Source organism: Poecile atricapillus, chromosome 4, assembly GCF_030490865.1.
Source record: "Poecile atricapillus isolate bPoeAtr1 chromosome 4, bPoeAtr1.hap1, whole genome shotgun sequence".
In the NCBI taxonomy this organism is placed as follows: Eukaryota; Metazoa; Chordata; class Aves; order Passeriformes; family Paridae; genus Poecile; species Poecile atricapillus.
In genome coordinates, this window is record NC_081252.1 from 8,014,814 (window position 1) to 8,034,423 (window position 19,610).

Here is a 19,610-nt window from a genome sequence, read left to right on the forward strand (position 1 = left end):
AACACAGCTGATACCATGATAAAAACTCGAGTATAATGAACTTTCCATACAAAAGAAATGTTTTCATATTTAATAAATTTCAGTACAGAAAAATACACTTGTTAGTCAACTTGTGATTTCATGGGCCGCATGAACTTAATGTGCACTTTGATTCTTTCCACAGGGCTCCGGCGAAGCGAGAGCCTGTCGGAGAAGCAGGTCAAAGAAGCCAAATCTAAATGTAAAAGTATTGCACTGCTGCTGACAGCAGCTCCCAACCCCAATTCCAAGGGGGTGTTGATGTTCAAGAAGCGCCGCCAAAGGGCGAGGAAATACACTTTAGTCAGCTACGGGACTGGGGAGTTAGAACGTGACGAGGACGAGGGGGAAGAGGGTGAAGGTGAAGAGGGGGACAAGGAAAACACTTTTGAGGTGAGTTTGCTTGCAACGAGTGAGTCGGAAATAGATGAAGATTTTTTCTCTGACATTGACAAGGACGGTAAGATCGTGACGTTTGACTGGGACAGTGGTCTGCTCGAGGTGGAAAAGAAGACAAAAAGTGGAGAGGAGATGCAGACGCTCGCAGACAGCACAGGGAAAGGAGCCCTCATGTTTGCCAAGAGGAGGCAGAGGATGGATCAGATTACAGCGGAGCAGGAGGAGATGAAGGCAAGTACAGTGCAGACAGAGGAGCACAGGGAAACCACCGTGACAGAGAACTTCCAGAAAGTGAGCTCTTCCGTCTATCAATCAAAAGAGGAGGAAATGTCAAGGCAGCAGACCTGTGTGAGCAAAAGCTACACAGACGTGAGCCAGAATCACAGCAAAGTGGTACAACAAAATGGCTTTGGCTTAGCACCTGGCACAAACCTCTCTTTTCAGTCCTCTGGAACTCAAAAGGCAGCGTCTTTGAATAAAACAGCGAAACCCTTCCCTTCTGGAGTTCAAAACCGAGCAGCTGCACCATTTTCACCCGTAAGAAATGTCACCAGTCCCCTTTCGGATGCAGCAGCACCACCTCCTTACTGCTCTGTCAGCCCACCTGCTGAGGCTTTCTACAGACCTGTCTCAGCTCCTGTGGCCAGCAAGGCTGCCCCGCCTGCATGGGCAGCCACCGAGCCCACGGAACACATCGCATCCAGGGATGAAAGGATTGCCGTGCCGGCCAAAAGAACCGGGATACTGCAGGAGGCAAAGAGAAGGAGCACTTCCAAACCTATGTTCAACTTCAAAGACGCACCCAAAGTAAGTCCTAATCCTGCCCTGTTGTCCCTTGTACACAATGCAGAGGGCAAAAAAGGGACTGGAGCTGGTTTTGAGTCAGGACCTGAAGAAGACTACCTCAGTTTGGGAGCAGAAGCTTGCAATTTCATGCAGACTCAAACATCTAAACAAAAGGCCCCTCCTCCTGTTGCTCCAAAGCCTTCACTCAAGGTGTCTCCTTCTGCTGGTACTCCAGTTTCACCAGTTTGGTCACCTTCAGCTGCGGCTTCCAACAAGCCTCCTTCTTTCCCAGCACCAGCCTCACCTCAGGCAGCGTATCCTGCACCACCCAAATCTCCACAGTATCCTCATTCTCCCGTCCATCCCCCAAGCACTCTCGACCTTGCTGGTCCTTTCAAAGGGCCTCAGGCCAGCCTGGCGAGTCCAAACCTTGCCCCCAAGACAACACCAGTCACCCCAAGTGCTGGAGAAACAAAGCCTCCCTTCGAGATGCCACCAGCTATGAGTGGGAAAGGAGCACAGCTGTTTGCCAGGAGGCATTCCCGAATGGAGAAATACGTGGTGGATTCAGAGACTGTGCAGGCAAACATGGCACGAGCCTCATCTCCAACTCCATCTTTACCAGCTTCTTGGAAATATTCACCTAATGTCCGAGCACCTCCCCCCGTCGCTTATAATCCCATCCACTGCCCGTCCTACCCTCCTGCTGCTACCAAGCCTTCCTCTAAGGCCGCTGCTGCTACCAAAAACACAAAAAGAAAACCTAAGAAAGGTCTCAATGCTTTGGATATTATGAAACATCAACCATATCAACTCGATCCATCTTTATTTACCTTCCAACCTCCTAAGGAAAGCCTTGCCATGAAGCAGACATCGAAGCTGTCCACTTCAAAGCAAACACTGCCTTTACCTACCTACCTTCCACCTGGTGCTGGCTCTCCTACAAGGGCCCGGCCTTCTTCGGTGTACTCCGTGCCAGCCTACGGTTCCCAACCTTCGTTCCCGTCAAACGCCTCTCTCCCAGGAAATGAATCATACTCACCCACAGGCTACTCTGCGTTTTCTAAGCCAGAAACCACCACATCCTCTTTGTTTACTGCTCCAAGGCCAAAATTTTCAGCCAAGAAAGCTGGCGTCACTGCACAGGTGTGGAAGCCATCGGTTATTCAAGAGTAAACCCGGTAGCAGAAACTTAGTGTCCATTTTGCTTGCAGTCACTGGTTTGCAGTGGTCACCTGGCACCCAGACTGTGCCAGTGGTATATTCCTCAGCTTACTTAAGAATGTCAGATGTATCACCTCAAATCTGGGTCCAAAATATTTGAACTTTTTAAAGGAATTAAAATAGATGGAAAATTTTAGCACATTCATGCATTTTAGTGGGTGCTTTATGGACATGCCATCCTGAAATGGAGAGGTACCATTGCGTGAAGTGAGCAGGACACTAAGTTTTTGCGGTAGGACTACAACAATAGAAACAGTGAGCAATATTCCTGGTATGTCAAAGTAACAGAGAACAGCTTTCTTCCCGTCCCTCTCCTCTACTGTGTTCTAATTACCTAGGGATTTGAGGACTTTGGTGGTTGTTTTTTCTAAAAGAAGTGCCTTATTAACTAATAGTAATATCTATTATTAACACAGCATAAAATAGATACATTGTTAGACTCTGACTGATCACTAGCAGAATGCAACTGGATAGACCTTTAGCCTGCACAGAGCCTCATGGAATTCATTCAGAATCTGTCCTGGCTCAAAGGTCCTTCCACAGGAATCTGATTGATCAGCCAGGGGCTTAGCTTGTAAGCTATGTGGATCAGCTGTGATCCAAAATCATGAATTGCCTCTGTGATTTCACAGAGAACGTGCTATAAGAGATGCTGGAGTGTTACGAAGACTAAAAAGAGGTGGAAAGACAGCTGGACAAATTGTTTCAAATTTCCCATTTTGGGGAAATTTCACATCCCACATGCAGGCATATTTTTAGCCAGAGTTTGCCTTGAACCCAGCAAGTATGAGAGAAGCCTGTAAATCAAAATTATTGAGCAGTCAGAGAGGTGAGCTGGGTTTTGCAGCTGCAATGTAATGCACTGGTTTCTTGTGAAAGCACAGTGACTGAGAGCTGGAGGGCTGCCTATAGTGTAGAGTGCTGATTCTTGCTCCCAGAGTACTCTGTGCCACAGAAATTACCAGTAAATCATGATTATGACTGTGTCTTCCCACTGGCCTCTTGTACACTTTTCATTATTTGCTCTTGGGCCTCTACAGTGCTTCTTCCCACTTTAACTCTTTTTACTCTGGTTTTATCCTTTTATCTTTTACTTGTCGTATTGGGGACTAAGGATTGAAATACTGCTACTGGGGAAAACTTTTAAGAGCCTGTGGTCTTGAAATGTACTGTATAATCCTGCAGTGAATATAGAGCGAATATTTGAGTAGTTTAGCATGGCTTTCATCAGCATCAGTGGTGCTAGGGCTAAAACAAGGTGCTGTTCCTCACAACTAAGGGAATCAAAATCCATCCCAGGTGTGATCTTTAAAGTGTAACTCTGTGAATAAAGATGGCAGAATCTGTTGGTATATTTGTTTAAACTATCACTGAGCTAGTTACAGACCAGATTATGGACCTTGTATATCATTGCAGGGTTTCTAGAACTATCTATCTTGACAAAGAAAACATTCCTAAGTATGAACAAAATCTCTGTGGTTTGGTCCCATGATGATAATTCAAACTGCAATCAAAGATGAGAAGAATGCATTTGGTTGCACATGCAGAAAGCAGGCTGAATTCAAACTCTAATCAAACCAATAAAAAACACTCCTATGAATTTTGGACCTCCAAAATTCTACTCTTCCCTTCAAATTTTAGATTGGGATACTGACTGCATTAGAAGAAAATGACCAAGGGGTCTATCTCCCCCTTAAAATTCAGAAAAATAATAGGAAATGCAGAGGGAAAACAATTTGGAAAACAATTTGAAAAAATTCCTTGAGAATATTTATACTGCATTTACCTGGAAATAGAAAGTAGCAATATTTTAGTCCTTTGAAGATCTCCCTTCTACCTGTTTTCCACTGTCAATATCTGTACTATTCTTCTATCATTAAACTTGTCCCTTTCCTCTCTGTCTGTTTGAGGCTTTTTCTTTTGGTTTGGCTGCTATTTTTTTGTTTCACTTCTATGCACAGACTGCCAGTGTATTTTTGGGGGAAGTCTATTCCCTATGCTGGCCTGTTAATATGAAATCTCCTCCCTCCCCTTCCTCATCCCTTTCCTCCCTCCTTTCTTCCCCTCTTCCCAAGTTCAATCTGGAGTTGCACACACTATTTTTAGGTAGCCTTTACGACACCAATATGTACTTGGGATAAAGATCCCCCACCAAAGGTAAGTAGTGCTGTGAAGAGACACAGAAATCCCATCAGCCTCATGTTGCCTTCCATGTTTTTTTGCTTAATCTCCTCCTGTAAAGCACATCTGTAAATTATAATCACACTTCTGTACTTGTTCACCCCACCACCAAAAGAATATTTCCCTAATGAGATTTATAGAAGCTTTTTTCTTCCTCAACAAATGTTGGTGTTGATGCCTGTGGCAAAGGGACACAGGAACTTAGAAAAGTGCATCTATGCTGAAAAGTTGATCACATTTGGATTCAAATACAAGTATTTCATATGGCCTAGAACAATGACAGAAGGATTTTTAAAGCTCCAGTAAGGGTTAAAAAGAAAAGTCTCAATGACATTAGTGTTCTTAACCACGTTTGGGTCTTTTGAAAATCTCATTCAAAGCCCAACTCTGAATTAGATTTCTTACATACACATCATTCTACACACAAGGGACTTGGATCCAACTTGGCTTCAAGGCTCTTTTTACTAATCAGGTAAGTCTTTAATTCTTGTTAATATTTCAAAAGACTGGTCTACCTACAGTAACAGGTTTATCCAAGATGTAATCTCTTGTGAAGCAGATATTTAGAGGAAAGCTGAGCTGCTCATTGTCATGGGTCCAAAGTCAAACGTAGCTGAAATGTCAAGGAAATGACTTGTTTGTGTAGAGGAGCCATCTGAAATTTCACTTGGAAAGGGCAGTGAGCTTTTGTAAATGGTTTTCTGAAAAAGCTATTAGAATTATTTTATATGATATGGCAAGGCTGCCAAGATGCAATTGTTGTCTTTGCTATGGAAGCATATTTAACAGTGAATTATAAGCCATCACCAATAACAATACTTCCAATATATTCACATTAAAAGAGGAATTTAAGTGGTTTATGACTATTTTAACACATTTAATTACAGCACAGACTGGAATTATTATAATGCACCAGTTTTGATCTCACATTCTAGACAGCCTTTTCATAAAAACAGCTACCTCAATCAAGGGTTAATATACCTTCAATTTATGATTCAGTTATTAACATCTTGCTATAAAACTGAATTGAAAAGTTTTGTTTAGGAGATGAGTGGCTTTCAGACAGAAAGTTCAAATTTCTGCTGCAATAATAAAAGACAAAATTTAGCTCAGAACTGCTTAATTCTTCCTCCCTTCTCTAGAGGAATCACTCTTACCATGTTCCTGCTTGCCAAAAAATTATATATTATGAAACAACATATATATTATGAATCATATATTATGACTTCATTGAATTTTTCCTCTAGAAACATTTATAATGTAAACATTATCATCTCTTACGAGCTTCATTCTCTTGCTTTCTGCTCTCCTAAGGAAGAAACAAAAAATAAGAGGTAGAGGTATCAGCAGAACAAAATAAAAAAAAAATAGGAAGTGTGGAGCTTGCGTGTAGTTCACATAGAAAAATCAGTGCTAAATGGCAGAGTAACAATTTTGAGATTAAATACTACTGGGATTAGAGGGAGGCAAGATAGGGGGACAAAACTCCACAAAAAAAGAGTGACTACCCAGGATAAAATACCTGTGAAAGGATTTTGAAATACTGAAGGTAAAAGAGCAGTCAGTGAGAGGGGCTCACCTATTCTGCATATAGATACATCTGACTATTTCCAGACTTTTGCTGAATTTTTTGTTGAACTCTGATAAAAGATTACCAAGCAGTTTACCAAGCAGTTATAAAGCAGTTATCAAGAGAACTTGACACCAGGTGATGTGATCTGGGAGGAGCATTGCTTATCATTTATCCAGGATGAGAGCTCAACAAAGACCCAGCCTGACCATCACATGCTCCTGCTCCTGTTCTGGAGTGGGGAATGCTCTGTACACTGTGAGGCAGGGGAACGCCAGGGGAATGACAACAACTAACACTATGCAAAATCTCTCTCCTCTCTTTTTTCCAGGATCCTTTTTCAGATTTGCTAGCTTTAAAATTCCAAACCCTTTGGTTCTAAAAAGATTCCCTCTTCCAGTCTTGCCTCTTTACATGATGCAGCTTTCTTTACCTGAAGTCAAACACCTGGGATTCCACTGATTGCTTTGGTGGTTTGGCACGGCAAGTGCAAATCTTAATCACGCAGCTTGGCATAATGGTATTTTATAATGACTCTGCTCAGCTTGGAATGGAAACACTATACAAAGAAGAAACTTGACAAATCCTGAAAAACCTGTGGATTCAGAAGCTCTGAATATGAAAATATGCGAGCCTGGTAATTTCACAGCAGTCTTGGTGCCACCATCACAACTTCACAGTACCCATGACAACAGCTGGTCTTATTTTACAGCAGACATTACTTTTGCATGCCATTACATAAAAGAGGAGTTGGAATCGCTCAAGAGTTATGTTTGACAAGTGGTTTTCAGGCTGGTTGCTTACTAAAGGAAGCACTTCAGGTTTTTATCAAATGGTTTAAACAGTAGGAAAAATCCTGAAGCTCAATGTTGAAATTATCTCTACAGATGCAGACTTGAACTCTTCCCTTACAAGCTAAGAAAAACCATATGACAATAATCTCATGGGTTTAATATTTGCTTCCTTAAATAAGGCAGGCAAAGACTTTATGTGCTGATCAAGTCTCCAGTTATCCTCCACAGCATTTAAAGGAAAAATCTATTCCTGGTTGTACTGATCTTGACAAACTTTTTAATTGAAGTGCATGCAAAACATCTGTGCAGGTTTCTCCCTTAGGCTGAGAAAACTCAACTATGAGAAAATAACTTACTGAACTTATAGACTGACTATCTGGATGAAGGTTTTCTGTATGGGGAGTTAATGTAAAACCAGCATTTTCAAACAAGAATCCTTATTCTTTTGTACATTTTAAGATAGAAATCTTAAAGCAGAGACTACCCTGATAATTACAGGCAATTAAAAGAGAAGATTCTATAAAATAACCAGGTCATTTCTAAATAGGTCTCAAGACTGAACTGTTGAACAGGTGGAGTGTTTCTCTTGATGTTTCCATCTGAAACAGCAGATTGTAATGGTTTTAAGAAACCTACAACAAACAGAAGAAAAGGAGGAACATAACAGGAGTGAAATACATTCCCAATCACAGGAGCATGTTGGATTACAAAGGGTGACATGGAGCACAACACTCAGTTTCAGTGTGAGCTTTAACTGATGGAGAAGAAAAGAATTCAGCACAATTATATTAGGATCAAAAGTTTCCATGCAGTGAAAACCTATGGGCAAATCTTTTCAGTTTTTTAAAAGAAAGATTATTTTTTTCCCCAAAACCATCAATAACTGCTACTGATTTTTAGGTTTGATTTGTGAGAATACTACTTCTCACAGCTTCTCTATGCAGGTTGTTGATGGTACATGGCTCTATACTGCAAACAAAAGCAAGATATCTGGCACCTGGGTACACTTGGTTTTCTTCCTAGAGTACTGAAGTAGTATTGATGCAAGCACCTGACACTGTGTATATAAAATTATGAGAAAAACAATATTAAACACTACGGTCTGGATCGCAAAGCAAAGGCACTTGGAATTCTTGTTGCCTGTGTCAGCTTAATCCAACCTTCTTGGGTGTTCATGTGGCCAGAACATCTGCAATTATGTCATATCTGCTTTTTTTTTGCTGTAGGATTCCACACGGGGTTGCCCATCTGACAAACAGCTCTTTGCTGCTTTGTCTTGACATCATCCCATGCTCAGCACTGTTCTTTAGTCAATGCACACTCTTCAAAAAAGTGACCTTCATACAGATTTATTTTCCTACAGATTTTTGCTGTTAGCACCCAAAACCATTCATCTTTTCACTGGTGCATTCTACAAATGAGTAAATAATGCAGGGAGTGAGCAGCAGTGACACCAGGACACTCTGTAGCTGCATGTGCAGCTCAAGGCATCTCCAGAGCCCAGCAGCACAAGCACAAGTTATTCTATGTGACCCTTAACATCCCTCTGTGAGTGTTAACAGCTGACAGACTCCAGGTGGAATTCCATAAAGGGAATCCTCAGTGACCAGCTGTGAATTCCAACCTTTTTACAATACTCTCCTGTGTTAGAGAACCCTAATATTTCCTAAATGAATCCCTGAAATGACACTGGGTGGGGCAGAAATCCTGAAATGTAATCAAAATTCATCAGCACTGGGCAATGGTGGTTTTATTTCAGAGCTTTGGAACAGCTGACCTTCCAACTTCACTAGCATTGCTTTGAGGTAGCTTTTTAAGACCCAAAACAAACCCTGGAATATTATCATGGAACATGCTGTAACAGGGGGTTTGAACCATCAGGTACTTGTAGGAATGAATAAAACCCTCCTGCCTCATAGGATGTGGGGCTGGAACAGCTCTCAGCATGAATTTTCACAGACAGGGAGATTTACACTGAAATATGGGATGCTTCAGACACCAAGATTTGTGTCAGAGCAGACCTAAAGCAGGCAGTGGTACCACGTCTCAAGGCGGAAAGGTCAGAAAAGAGGGCAGACTTTGCCCTGGTAGCTGTGCAATATAAAATCCAGAAGGTGGCAGCAAATATTCTTCCTTACAAGAAATAAACAGTTTATTCCAAGGAAATCTAAAATGTCTATGGCCAAAAGTTTCAGACATTTGCTTTCTACAGGCATAAATGGGCTGTATTTTGAGAACTGCACATGGATAAAGATTAAATGATAATGAAAAGTTGATTTTCTTTCATTTTGCGCAGGTACAAAGTGAGCTAACTAAATAATTTATGGCAAGTTAGCAGTAGTCTTACATCTTTTAACCACACAGGGATTTTGCAGTAGTGAAGGCCTAATTCTAATCATTTACTTTCCTCTTCTACCACTACTTGACAATGAAAAAGGACTTTATTTTCAAAAGCAAAATTTTGTCACAAAGCTTATGTGAGTTGCCACAAAAATTTATGTGAGGTGGCTGACACTAACTGCTTCATTCTTTTGAATTCTTCTCACCTGAAATAACACCACATTTAGAAACAATCTGAATTTAAAATAAATTAGATTCCAGTCAAAAAATTCCCTATAAATTTTCAGAATCAAGCGCTGAAAAGACAGCTTTGAGGAAGTCAGGATCAGGCCTGAACTATTTTATTCTAATCTATTCCTGGTCTCAGTACAGCCACTGACAAGGTTTTAGTTGTTAGACAGGTGACATTCCCTTCTTCCCCAGCCATTAGCCAAATTTCTTCATTCCCATTTTAGTCTGCTGTAAAATATTTCTAGAGTTTGAAATAAAAATTATTTTCTCATTTTATTTCAAAATTTTTGGTAGCTGTATTGTAAAATAGCTGTAGCATTTCCTGCAGAGCTGATAGCATTTCAGAGAGAAATTATTTTTTCATTACATAAAATTTATTAAATGCTTTGGGACAAAAAAACCCCAAACTATAATAATATTAACAATATGTCTACCTTCCATAGTCAGTTAAAAAAAGCTGAAGAGCTTATTTCATGTTGAAAAAAAATGGAAAGAAAAAAATAATTTTAAGGCATAAAAATTAATTATTATTTATTTTGTCCTATCATTTTCCCAGTGGTTTGGTCTCTAACTGCAGTGGCCATTACAAGCCCATAGAAAGCCAAAGGAGAAATGCATTGCTCTGGGCTTTTTATAAAGACAGAGTCACTTTTTGAGATAAAACAATTGTTTTATCTGCTTCCTCCTCCTTTGTCCCCTTTCTGTGTAAATAGCATCCAGGTGCTATTGTTAACTCAGATTTTAATGTGCTTTGATATGGGATTAAGGACCAGGACCATAATAAAAAATAAAACTGCTTTAATGGCTTAGACACCAAGATTTAATTTTTTCAAGTGACTTCATTAGGGAGGAGTTTATGTGGAGGCAATTTCACTGGACTATCCAGAGTCCAACCCACTTTTGTCTCCTTGACTGGAAAAAAGGCAGCTGTGACATGTAAACACACACACACACACACACACACACAGTTTTCTCTTACTGAGATGTGCCACCTGAGACACAAAAACAGCTGCTGGGAAATCATTTCACTAAGTAGTATTACGCATTCTTATTTAGTCTGTAAAAGAAAAAAAACACACCTTCCTGCCTTTAAAATTTGCACTATTTTATGAACCTAAGTATTGTTCTTTTTGTCTTTGGGCTTTACATAATTAACAAGAAAATTGAAATTGCTCTAAATTACAAATAACCCATTTCTCCTGACTATTGATTAAGACATTATTGAATCAAACAGTCACACTCATCCATCTTACATTAACTAGGTCTATACCTGCACACACCTAAGTACTGCTTTTACATTTGTTTGCTTATATATGGAAATAGTTACTTTTGCAAGTAATATTATATAAATTTTAATTTATATTGACATACATCTTATAAATATCAGTGATTCTTGCAGTGCCATAAATGTTTGCTTCAGAGAGCAGTTTATAACTAGTTTGCATTTTCAAAATCAATGTTAATCTAAACCTAACCTAAACAGTTTAATCTGTTTGCACAGACACCCAAAGCACCCAGCAGCTTCAGGATTCTGTGATTGCAAAGGACAGCTCTAAATAGCCTTTCTTCTTCTTCTTCTTTACATTTAGGAATCACTTTCCCTTCAATAACTATTGTAGAAAAGGATTTTTCCTCTGAAAACATCCAGGAACTGGAAAAGAACAAATTAATCTATTAACAAATTAACAAATTAATTTAGTGTAGAGGGTTCTAGCATATCTTACTGCATAATAATTCAACATTCTGTTGAATGTTTTACCAGAAGATTACAGGAATACAAAATGTGATAAAGTAATAATTCTGGGAACATTTCACTTTTCTCTCTTCCCTTGTTTTCTGAGGTGAAGAATGCAAATTTCTACCCCTCTTTTTATTTTCTTATAGCTTAAGGGAGACAGAGGGGAGAATAATTATTCTCTATTTACGCTTCGTATTTTCCACTATGTCTGGGGTTTGTGCATTGTTTCTAGTACATACTTGTCAACAGATGTATCTCCAAGATTTAAATATAAAGGGGAAACATTAGAAAGTATTAGCATGTCTGGCTGCTGCTGTCCAGCAGATGAATGACAAATTCTAGAGACTGGAAGTTGCTCTAATTTCAGAATCTGTGTTTGTTAGCTGAACACCAAAGTAATCTGCTAATTAATAAGTGGGGATCTCTCATAACTTCTTCCTCAAATTCCTTCAGATCCTTATGGAATGGACAAGGTTCTTTCCATATACTTCAGCCTTCTTCCAGGTGAATCATCCTCTGGAATGTAATTTACCCTCACAGGTTTTGTCCTCTCCCAATCCAAGAAGATAAATATTAGTTAGACCCACACACTGTTTAGTCCTTACTTCATGGAAGCAGAGATTACCCTTACTTTACCAAAGCTAGAGGAAACAGATGTGCATTTTCACATTTTGGAATTTGAAAGTTAAAACACAGCTTATTTATTATAGATAATATTAAAAGTCTTTAGAATTTTTTTCTAAAAACAAGCTATCAAGCAGGAAATGGAAGCCCACACCAGAACTTCTACCTAAATAATACAACAGAATGATTCATTTTTTATAAAACCCTATCAACTAAGTGAAACACACTTAATAACTCATCATTCTCTGATTAAACTCTATCAAAGAAAATCAGTTCCTGCTTTATAACTTATGGTTACACCAAAAAGATACTTCCATAACTTGATGAACTCTGGAGTCTTTCTCTGAACAGGACAGATAAACAATATCTTCATTTAAATGTCTTGAAAAGCCAGATAATTTATCCAACACTTGTTTCAACAGTGTAATTTCCCTCTGCATCTCTTAAATTCTACAAAGTACTCACAGGGATTTGAACTGGAATTTCCATTGAAAAAGGGGAACTTTTCTGTTCTAGAGCCCTCCTGAGAGGAGCTAACACAAGTAGACTAATGAGGTGAACCTATTTGATCAACTTTCTCATCCCTTTCCACAACCTTATCTTCTCAATTGCTTTACATTCTTAATTACCACTTAACTTCTTGTGGTTTAGGTTATCTGATTAATTTCTAACATGGAGGAGGGGGGTGGATTAATAATGTTGAGGAGTTTCCTCTCTGGAAATGCAAACTGGAAATAGCTGATCATAGCTAAGAGGTGAAAGGATGGTCCTGTCATAAAGCATCAGCTGTGAAACTTGTCAAAACTCTCATGACATAACCTCTGAGTGTCACTACACCTTTTTAAAGAGATTCAGGCTAAATACAAGCAAACTGACTGAAAATTATGAAATCTGAAGTCTCTTCCTCAGTTTCCATCTCTCATACAAAGGGCTGATATTACCTGAAATAAACCCTGAAGCAGTGGTCATTCAAGTTCCTTAAATGCAGCAAGATCCTGTGGCAGAAAAACTTAAAATGTGCATTTCTGTGTGAATCTTTGCTAGATCAGCTATACCTTGAACGATCACACACCTGGTTGACTGCTCTCTAGCTCATGCTCACAGTGTTTCAAGTTTGGGAAGCTCATTAGGAAAAGTAGCACTGGACAATGTTGTTCAGATTCGATTCTAGCAAAGCCTCTGGCAAAAAGAGCCAGGAATTTCACAGCAGATTTCAGAATTAAAGGCATTTAAGCCTGAGGACATGAATCAATGAGTGTTAATCGCTGATTTAGGAACCACCTTTATAGAAGCTCTAAGAGCCACATAATTTGTGTGGCACAGAGAGCAGGTCTGGCTTGGGGACAGGCTGTACCTGCTTCGTGCGCTGCCAAATGGCTGCTGCAGCAGAACCTTCTCACAAACACAGTTTCTGTTTCAAAGTGCTGCATTACTAAGAAGATTAGGATTTGTCAAAAATGAATGGATTGCTCCTATAAGTGGGTCGGAATGTACTGAAATTCTGAGGGCATTGCCTTTTAAAGAAGCCAAAAGTAGCGTCATGTAAGGGTATTAAGTGAATGATTGCATTAACACCTTTAATTGCTTGTGTTCACTTTTGTGCCCCAAAAAGGGGTACAAAAAAAATAGGATAAGTCTAATAATTTCCAAGTAAGAAAAGCCTTTCTTAAAAGGAGATTGCCAAAGATATGTTCTCGAACAGATGTCCTAGACAGAGCCTGTTATCAAATAAATTAGGCTGTGCCTAATGTTAGAAAGCATCTTGTAAACACACACAGAACTGTCACAACATGACTCCCTTCTGCATTAAGAATGGTCTTTTCAGAGCAAGGCACACCAGCTAAGTAGTGGGCAAGCTGCACAGTTGTTAATGCCACTGTACTTTTTCAGGAAGAGCCTGTCTTTGGTCTGCTTGCTTTCCTCAAAAATTCAATTTGCTGTGCCTTTTTTCCTGTTTCTTTCTCTGCCTCCTGTCTTTCCAGTAAATTAAAGTTCTAAAAGATACCTGTAGACATAAAAAGGGACTTGCCAGGATGTCACATGCCTTCAGGGTCTTTTGTTCCAGTTTGGAAGTGAAGAGAAGGGGCTTCCTTTCTTGCTGTTTAGTAACTGTATTTGGTATTTTCTCTCCCTAGGGAAGAAGCAGTGGCCGCTCATTATCCCTTCCTGGGAGACCTTCTTCATTCATTCCTCGAGCCATGTCTCCTACTTCTCCTCTTGTATTTCAGCCCGCCCCTGACTACTTCAGCAAGCCAGACACAGCAGCTGCCAAGCCTGGCAAGAGACTGACTCCCTGGGAAGCAGCAGCCAGATCTCCCCTTGGCCTGGTGGATGAAGCATTTGGTCCCCAAAGCATGCAGGAATCCATTGCTGCTAACGTGGTGTCGGCTGCTCGCAGGAAAACGCTTCCTGAGCCACCAGATGAATGGAAACTTAAAGTTTCTTACGAGCCTCCAGCCCCCAGTGGTAGCGTAGCCTTACTAGGAGGGAAGCAGTCAGGGGTTCTATCACCCCCAAAAAGCTCCCTGTCTGCCCCCAGCCAGGCTGGCCCTAAGCTGCAGTATCCCTACTGCGCTCAGCGCTCCACAACGGATCCTGATATATTATCCATGGATTCCAGGTCTGACTATTGCTTGTCAACAGCTGATTCAAACTACAACCCACAGCCAAGGGGATGGAGGCGTCCAACATGAGCAGCTCAAGGGCCTGGGGCATTTTCCCTTCCTCCAGCTCAGCAAGCCCTAAGATTTGAGTTGGAGAAGGAAAGTTTCTTGCTGGCCTGATGATCTCTGAAGTAAAAAAAAACGAGGAGACAAAAATTGAATGGAGCACAGTTTTCACATGTCTGCAGCGCTAGCAGCCTCTAGAATAGACTCAGTTTTACACCTAAGATAGTTCTGTTTGTCAAAAGGCAAAAACACGCATTTCTTGGGGTGACGGAGGAGATCAAAGTGGGTCAATCCATGTACTCGATGCAAAAATCTAGCAAGGATGTAGAAAGTGACAGCAAAAATGCTTGCAGTTAAGTTAAAGTGGAAAAAAAAAAAAGTCAAATAAGGGCATTTTAAAACCAAGAAGTATTTTACAGGGTCTTGTAGGTTTTCTGAGTATGTTTGACATGAGTTCCAAGTTACTAAACATAGTCACATTTGCATAAGTTCTAATGGAAGTGGAAGACTTTGAAGCAGTGGCTTATTTGCCATATGGTTTTTTTACTGCATTTCTGTAATGAGCTAAAAAGTAAATTGAATATTTTTACTGTGGCAACAGTTAAAATACATCTGTGGCAATGGTACCTGAATCACCACAATATGTAGATACAGGAAATCGTACACAGTCACTCATTTCAGGCGGATTTCAGGACACTTTCAGTGAAGTTTTACAGCTTGTAATTACCCTGAAAACACCAGGAAGAAAGGCATTGTTAATAGAGATCAATACCATGATACTTGAACAACAAAAGAGATGAGGAGTGTATTTAAACTGGATTGCAAGATATTTTTGTAATAAACTATCAAACAAGTCAGAGGCTGAACAGCCTTTATTTCTCTGTAAAATGAACTATTTGCTGAGCATTTACTGCTCCAGTGCCTGGTAATCCAACTGGCTGAGCAGTTTATTTGTGTTTCTAAGGTAGCTCAATGTTTAGAAAGCTTTTGAGTTGTATCTTCAGTTGGGAAGACATAGATAAGTTTTTTAGCAAGGACAGTCCCTGCTCTATGTAGAAATTTGTACGTGACAGAGGGTTTCTGATACGTGGTGCACTGTGTGAGTCTAGGAACAAATATTTGGGTGGTTGGTTATACCTAAGTGATGTTGATGGATCTGAAGGGATTGTGAATAATTTTTGCTGGTGAGACATACCTTGCATTTGCAGCTTATTTAAACAATAGAAATATGTGGCTAAAAATGTGTGTATTCCAAGCTTCCTGGGTAGTTTAGATGTTGTTAAAGCATTAAATGAGCACCCCGAGTTTTACAAAGTGCTGTCAATCCTCCTTATTTTGTGGGGAATTCTTGAAGGATCTGTCAAGCACAATCAGCTGAAATTACTGCAGAAGCACTATTAACTATCCTTAGTTGCAGTAAGGCTGTCACTGGGAGTGAAGGGATTAGATTAGAAAGAGCTAAAGCATATATGTGGTAAGAAAAAATATAGTACAAACTATTCCCATCTGCAAAGAATTTTCACTTATAGCAGTTATAAAATGTAACTGGTATGAAGGAGAAAGAAAAATTGAATCCAAGTTCATTTGAGCTGGAACATCCCCTACAAGCAAATAATTACAGGAAAAATATAGCCTTAATGAGTTTAAGTTGGCAGAAATTCTGTAGCCAAACAGAAGTCTCCCTAAAATTCAACTGATCCTTCTGACCAGTCAGGAAATGAAGATGTGAGTGGTAAATCTTCAGAATTCTGAAGATTAGGATCATATTGCTATTGCACTTTACAGATTTATTTCACTATATGAACTTGCAAAAAAACCCAAAAGTGATTTAGAAAAATGACATGAACAAGGCTGCCATGATAAGCCTGAAAATGAGTTTTGCACCTCAGAGTTACATATGCACATAATCAGAGTAAATTTTCCTGCCACACAGGCAAAAATAGATGTTTCTTCACAGAGACCCTCAATGTCCTCTTTTATCACAATTGGGAATATTCCACCAGTGGGATTGTGGAAGTTCCCTTAGCCTCGAGGGCTTAGCCTCAGATCTAACCCTATTGCCCTAGAAATACATGCCAAATCTTCACTTAATTTCAGTTAAATTATAAATCAAATTAAAATTCAATGAAATTTAAAGTTCAGGGTCATCAAGACCTTAATTATTCAGTAAATACCAGGGCATATGCATTTCACAGAAGGCCTACATTCTGAAAAGTGCGTGCCTCTCACATATTTTGCTGACCTGTGGTCCATATTAGCATAACAAAACAAGTTCCTGTTTTTAGGTCAAGTTCAGATTTCTGTTTTTAACTGTTTCTTTTACATCATTAAACAGAAAACCAGATTAATAAATTTGCATTAAGGCATATTTTTACCCAACATCATTATTTTAATTCTAAGAATCGAGCACCTAATTTTTACATTCCCATGGAGACTAGTGCTGTGAATTCTGAGGTCATGCATTTACCAGAAGCGTGTGCTTAAATTTAAGGTACATGCAATTGAAAATTGCTAAAAGTGTTTTTTAATGTTGATGTTGCAAAAAAAATTATGGTACAAAGTGATCCCTGGAAAGGCTTTAATGCTGTGATCACATGGCATTACAGGAAAACATTCTCTAGGATGAAGCCCTAATTCCCCACCCCAAAAACACAACAAAAATGGAAGTGAAGAGATTCAGACAGGATCATGAACTTTTTGCCAACCTTTCTAGAATAAAAAATGTGCAGCCTTATAACTTCATTCTGTTCACAATTAGGAATTAATCTCTGAGTACTTCTGTGAACATGAGAATTCCTGACTCTGAGTTTCATGTAGCTTTGTATCTTGTTGTAGATTAATTTGAGTGTTTAACGTGACCTACCCCAGATTTATTTTTTTTTTCTCCTGCTGAGGATTTCTTAGCTCCCTTTTCCATGTGGATTCTCCCATATCTAATATGGAATGAGTTCCCAGTTCAGCATTTCCCTCAATAGCAACACTGGTAAGTGGATCTGGTCCCCCCAGCGCCATCTATTTTTACAAAGTCTGTGGGCAATGGATTGTCTCTGAGATCTGTTCCTCTGCCACAGAGAAATGGAACCAATAAACATTTTTGAAGTTATTAATGGGAGGGCAGACTTGAGGGCAGGCATGCAGACAGATCACACACCCTTGTTTAGAAGGAAATCAGGCTAAATCCAGATTGAGACCATGTAGTGATTTTGAAGATAGCAGCAGACCTGGAACAGTAAATGAAATATTAATGCATCAGAGCTTTAGAAGGACCCCATGGCATTTTTCACTTTCTGTCCTTCACCCCATTCCTCCACTAGCAAAGCATCTTTCTATCAAATAGTTGTGACTCTTGTGTGTGAGTTCTGAATATATTAACGCAAGAATTACATACATTTGCTTTTGAATGCACAGATCTGCTCAGTAAATGTGGGGAAAAACTTCTCTCAATATTTTAAATCGTTGGCTTTGTGCTCACCCTCAGAGGTGTCTCTGTTAACATGCAGAGCATTTGAATACACAGTATAACTGAAAATTTAGTTTCTTTAGTGATGTTAGATGATGATGTTCACAACTCTTGTTCATAGTTTGTTTTCATTTTGGTGTGCTTTAACACAACCAAATATCTCTTCACACTGCATTTCTGCCTAGTAGCAAGAGACTGTGTTATCTTTATAAAAGACTTTTCACTTCTGAAGACTTTTGCTCATTGCAAAGGACACTTTATTTCAAAGTGCATGCCAGCGATGTAAATTGTATCACATAATAAAGTGATTTGACCAATCAGATGAGAAACACAATTTTTTTTCCCCCTAAATTCTTGTCTGTTTGTTTAAATAATCTGAACCCAAGTAAAGCCTAATCTCTTTTTTTCTGCACCATTTTTAGACTCACTGACTTTGCCTGTCAGTGACCTCTTGCTGGTATGAGCTTCTAGAAGCTTAAATCAGCATCAGGTCAAAAGGCAACTTATCAAATTTAGTGGAATTTCATTTCCATACTGACTAAGCAGAGGAAGGAAATGCAGTGAAGCACAGTCTACCCAGGTTAAATAATACAAAAAGAGCTATTTTTATTGTTTGAACATTTCACCCCAAAAATCTGCTACTAAAATCTACTTACTATACTTACTTGTCTATTTTACTTGCACCTAACCCTCTGATTAGTTCCTTATTCATTGCTGTATTCTTGTTGTTTATTCTCAATTGAAACATACTGTTCAAACATGAAATAAATATTGTGAATAAATTGTGAACCCAGTCTGTACACTATGCAGGCTATTTGGATAAACAGCTTTTCAGGAAATAAGGCCACCACATCCAGTCTAGCTGTGGCAAGCCAGATCAGATTTTCACTGTAGACATGAAATGAATCCCAAAGCAGTTTTTGCATTTGTAAAGCAAGCAGGATTTTGTCCCCAGTAAAACAAAAATGATTGATGCATGTAAAACTTGGGGAACTGAAAAAGCTCCTCAACAGCATTTTAAGAGCTTTGCTCTACAAAAGATTTGCAAGGTTATAAGAGACCCAGTACTATTCCTTTCCATGGCTACATTTCCATTTTTCTTTGGTAAGTTCTTAAACACATCGTAAAGAAAGCAAGCATAACCTGGATTCACAGTTTAACGTAACTCCCTTGACTTCAGTAATTTGCAACAGATTAAAAATCTCTCTGCCAGGCAAACAGTCATAGGTTTTGTAGGATGTTTCACTCTCCAGAGAATGTACCCTGGGTTTCTTAGAATACCCTCGATTTTCTGGAGCATTCATCAATGCTTAAGAGCATTTAAAATTATCCCAGTGTGGCAGACTGCTCCCTTACTGAATGTGAGGCTGGTGGAATGAGGAATTTTAAGTCCAGCAAGGTGGGTGTTTCCAGGCCAGTGTCTGGTTTTCCTCAAACTGAACATTTTTTGCTATGAAATTGTTCCCTGGATATATTATTGGACCTTAAAAAGAAGCCTTGTGTTGCTGCTGAGTCAGAAACAGCACCCAAGATGCTGGAAAATGTCTGGTGTTTGTTCACACATTTTCAGTCCTAA

The 19,610-nt window shown here is 39.4% G+C and overlaps 1 protein-coding gene across 1 annotated transcript in view; it reads left to right on the forward strand.

Annotated features, from left to right (window-relative positions):
- The window catches only part of SYNPO2 (synaptopodin 2), a 78,434-nt gene extending 59,253 nt beyond the window's left edge, over positions 1-19,181 (forward strand). The window contains exons 4-5 of the mRNA XM_058838301.1: positions 164-2,349; positions 14,041-19,181. Of these exons, the coding sequence (XP_058694284.1) occupies positions 164-2,349; positions 14,041-14,598 (2,744 nt within the window). The 3' untranslated portion in view covers positions 14,599-19,181. The remainder of the gene's footprint in view (positions 1-163; positions 2,350-14,040) is intronic.
- The last annotated feature ends 429 nt before the right edge of the window (positions 19,182-19,610 follow it).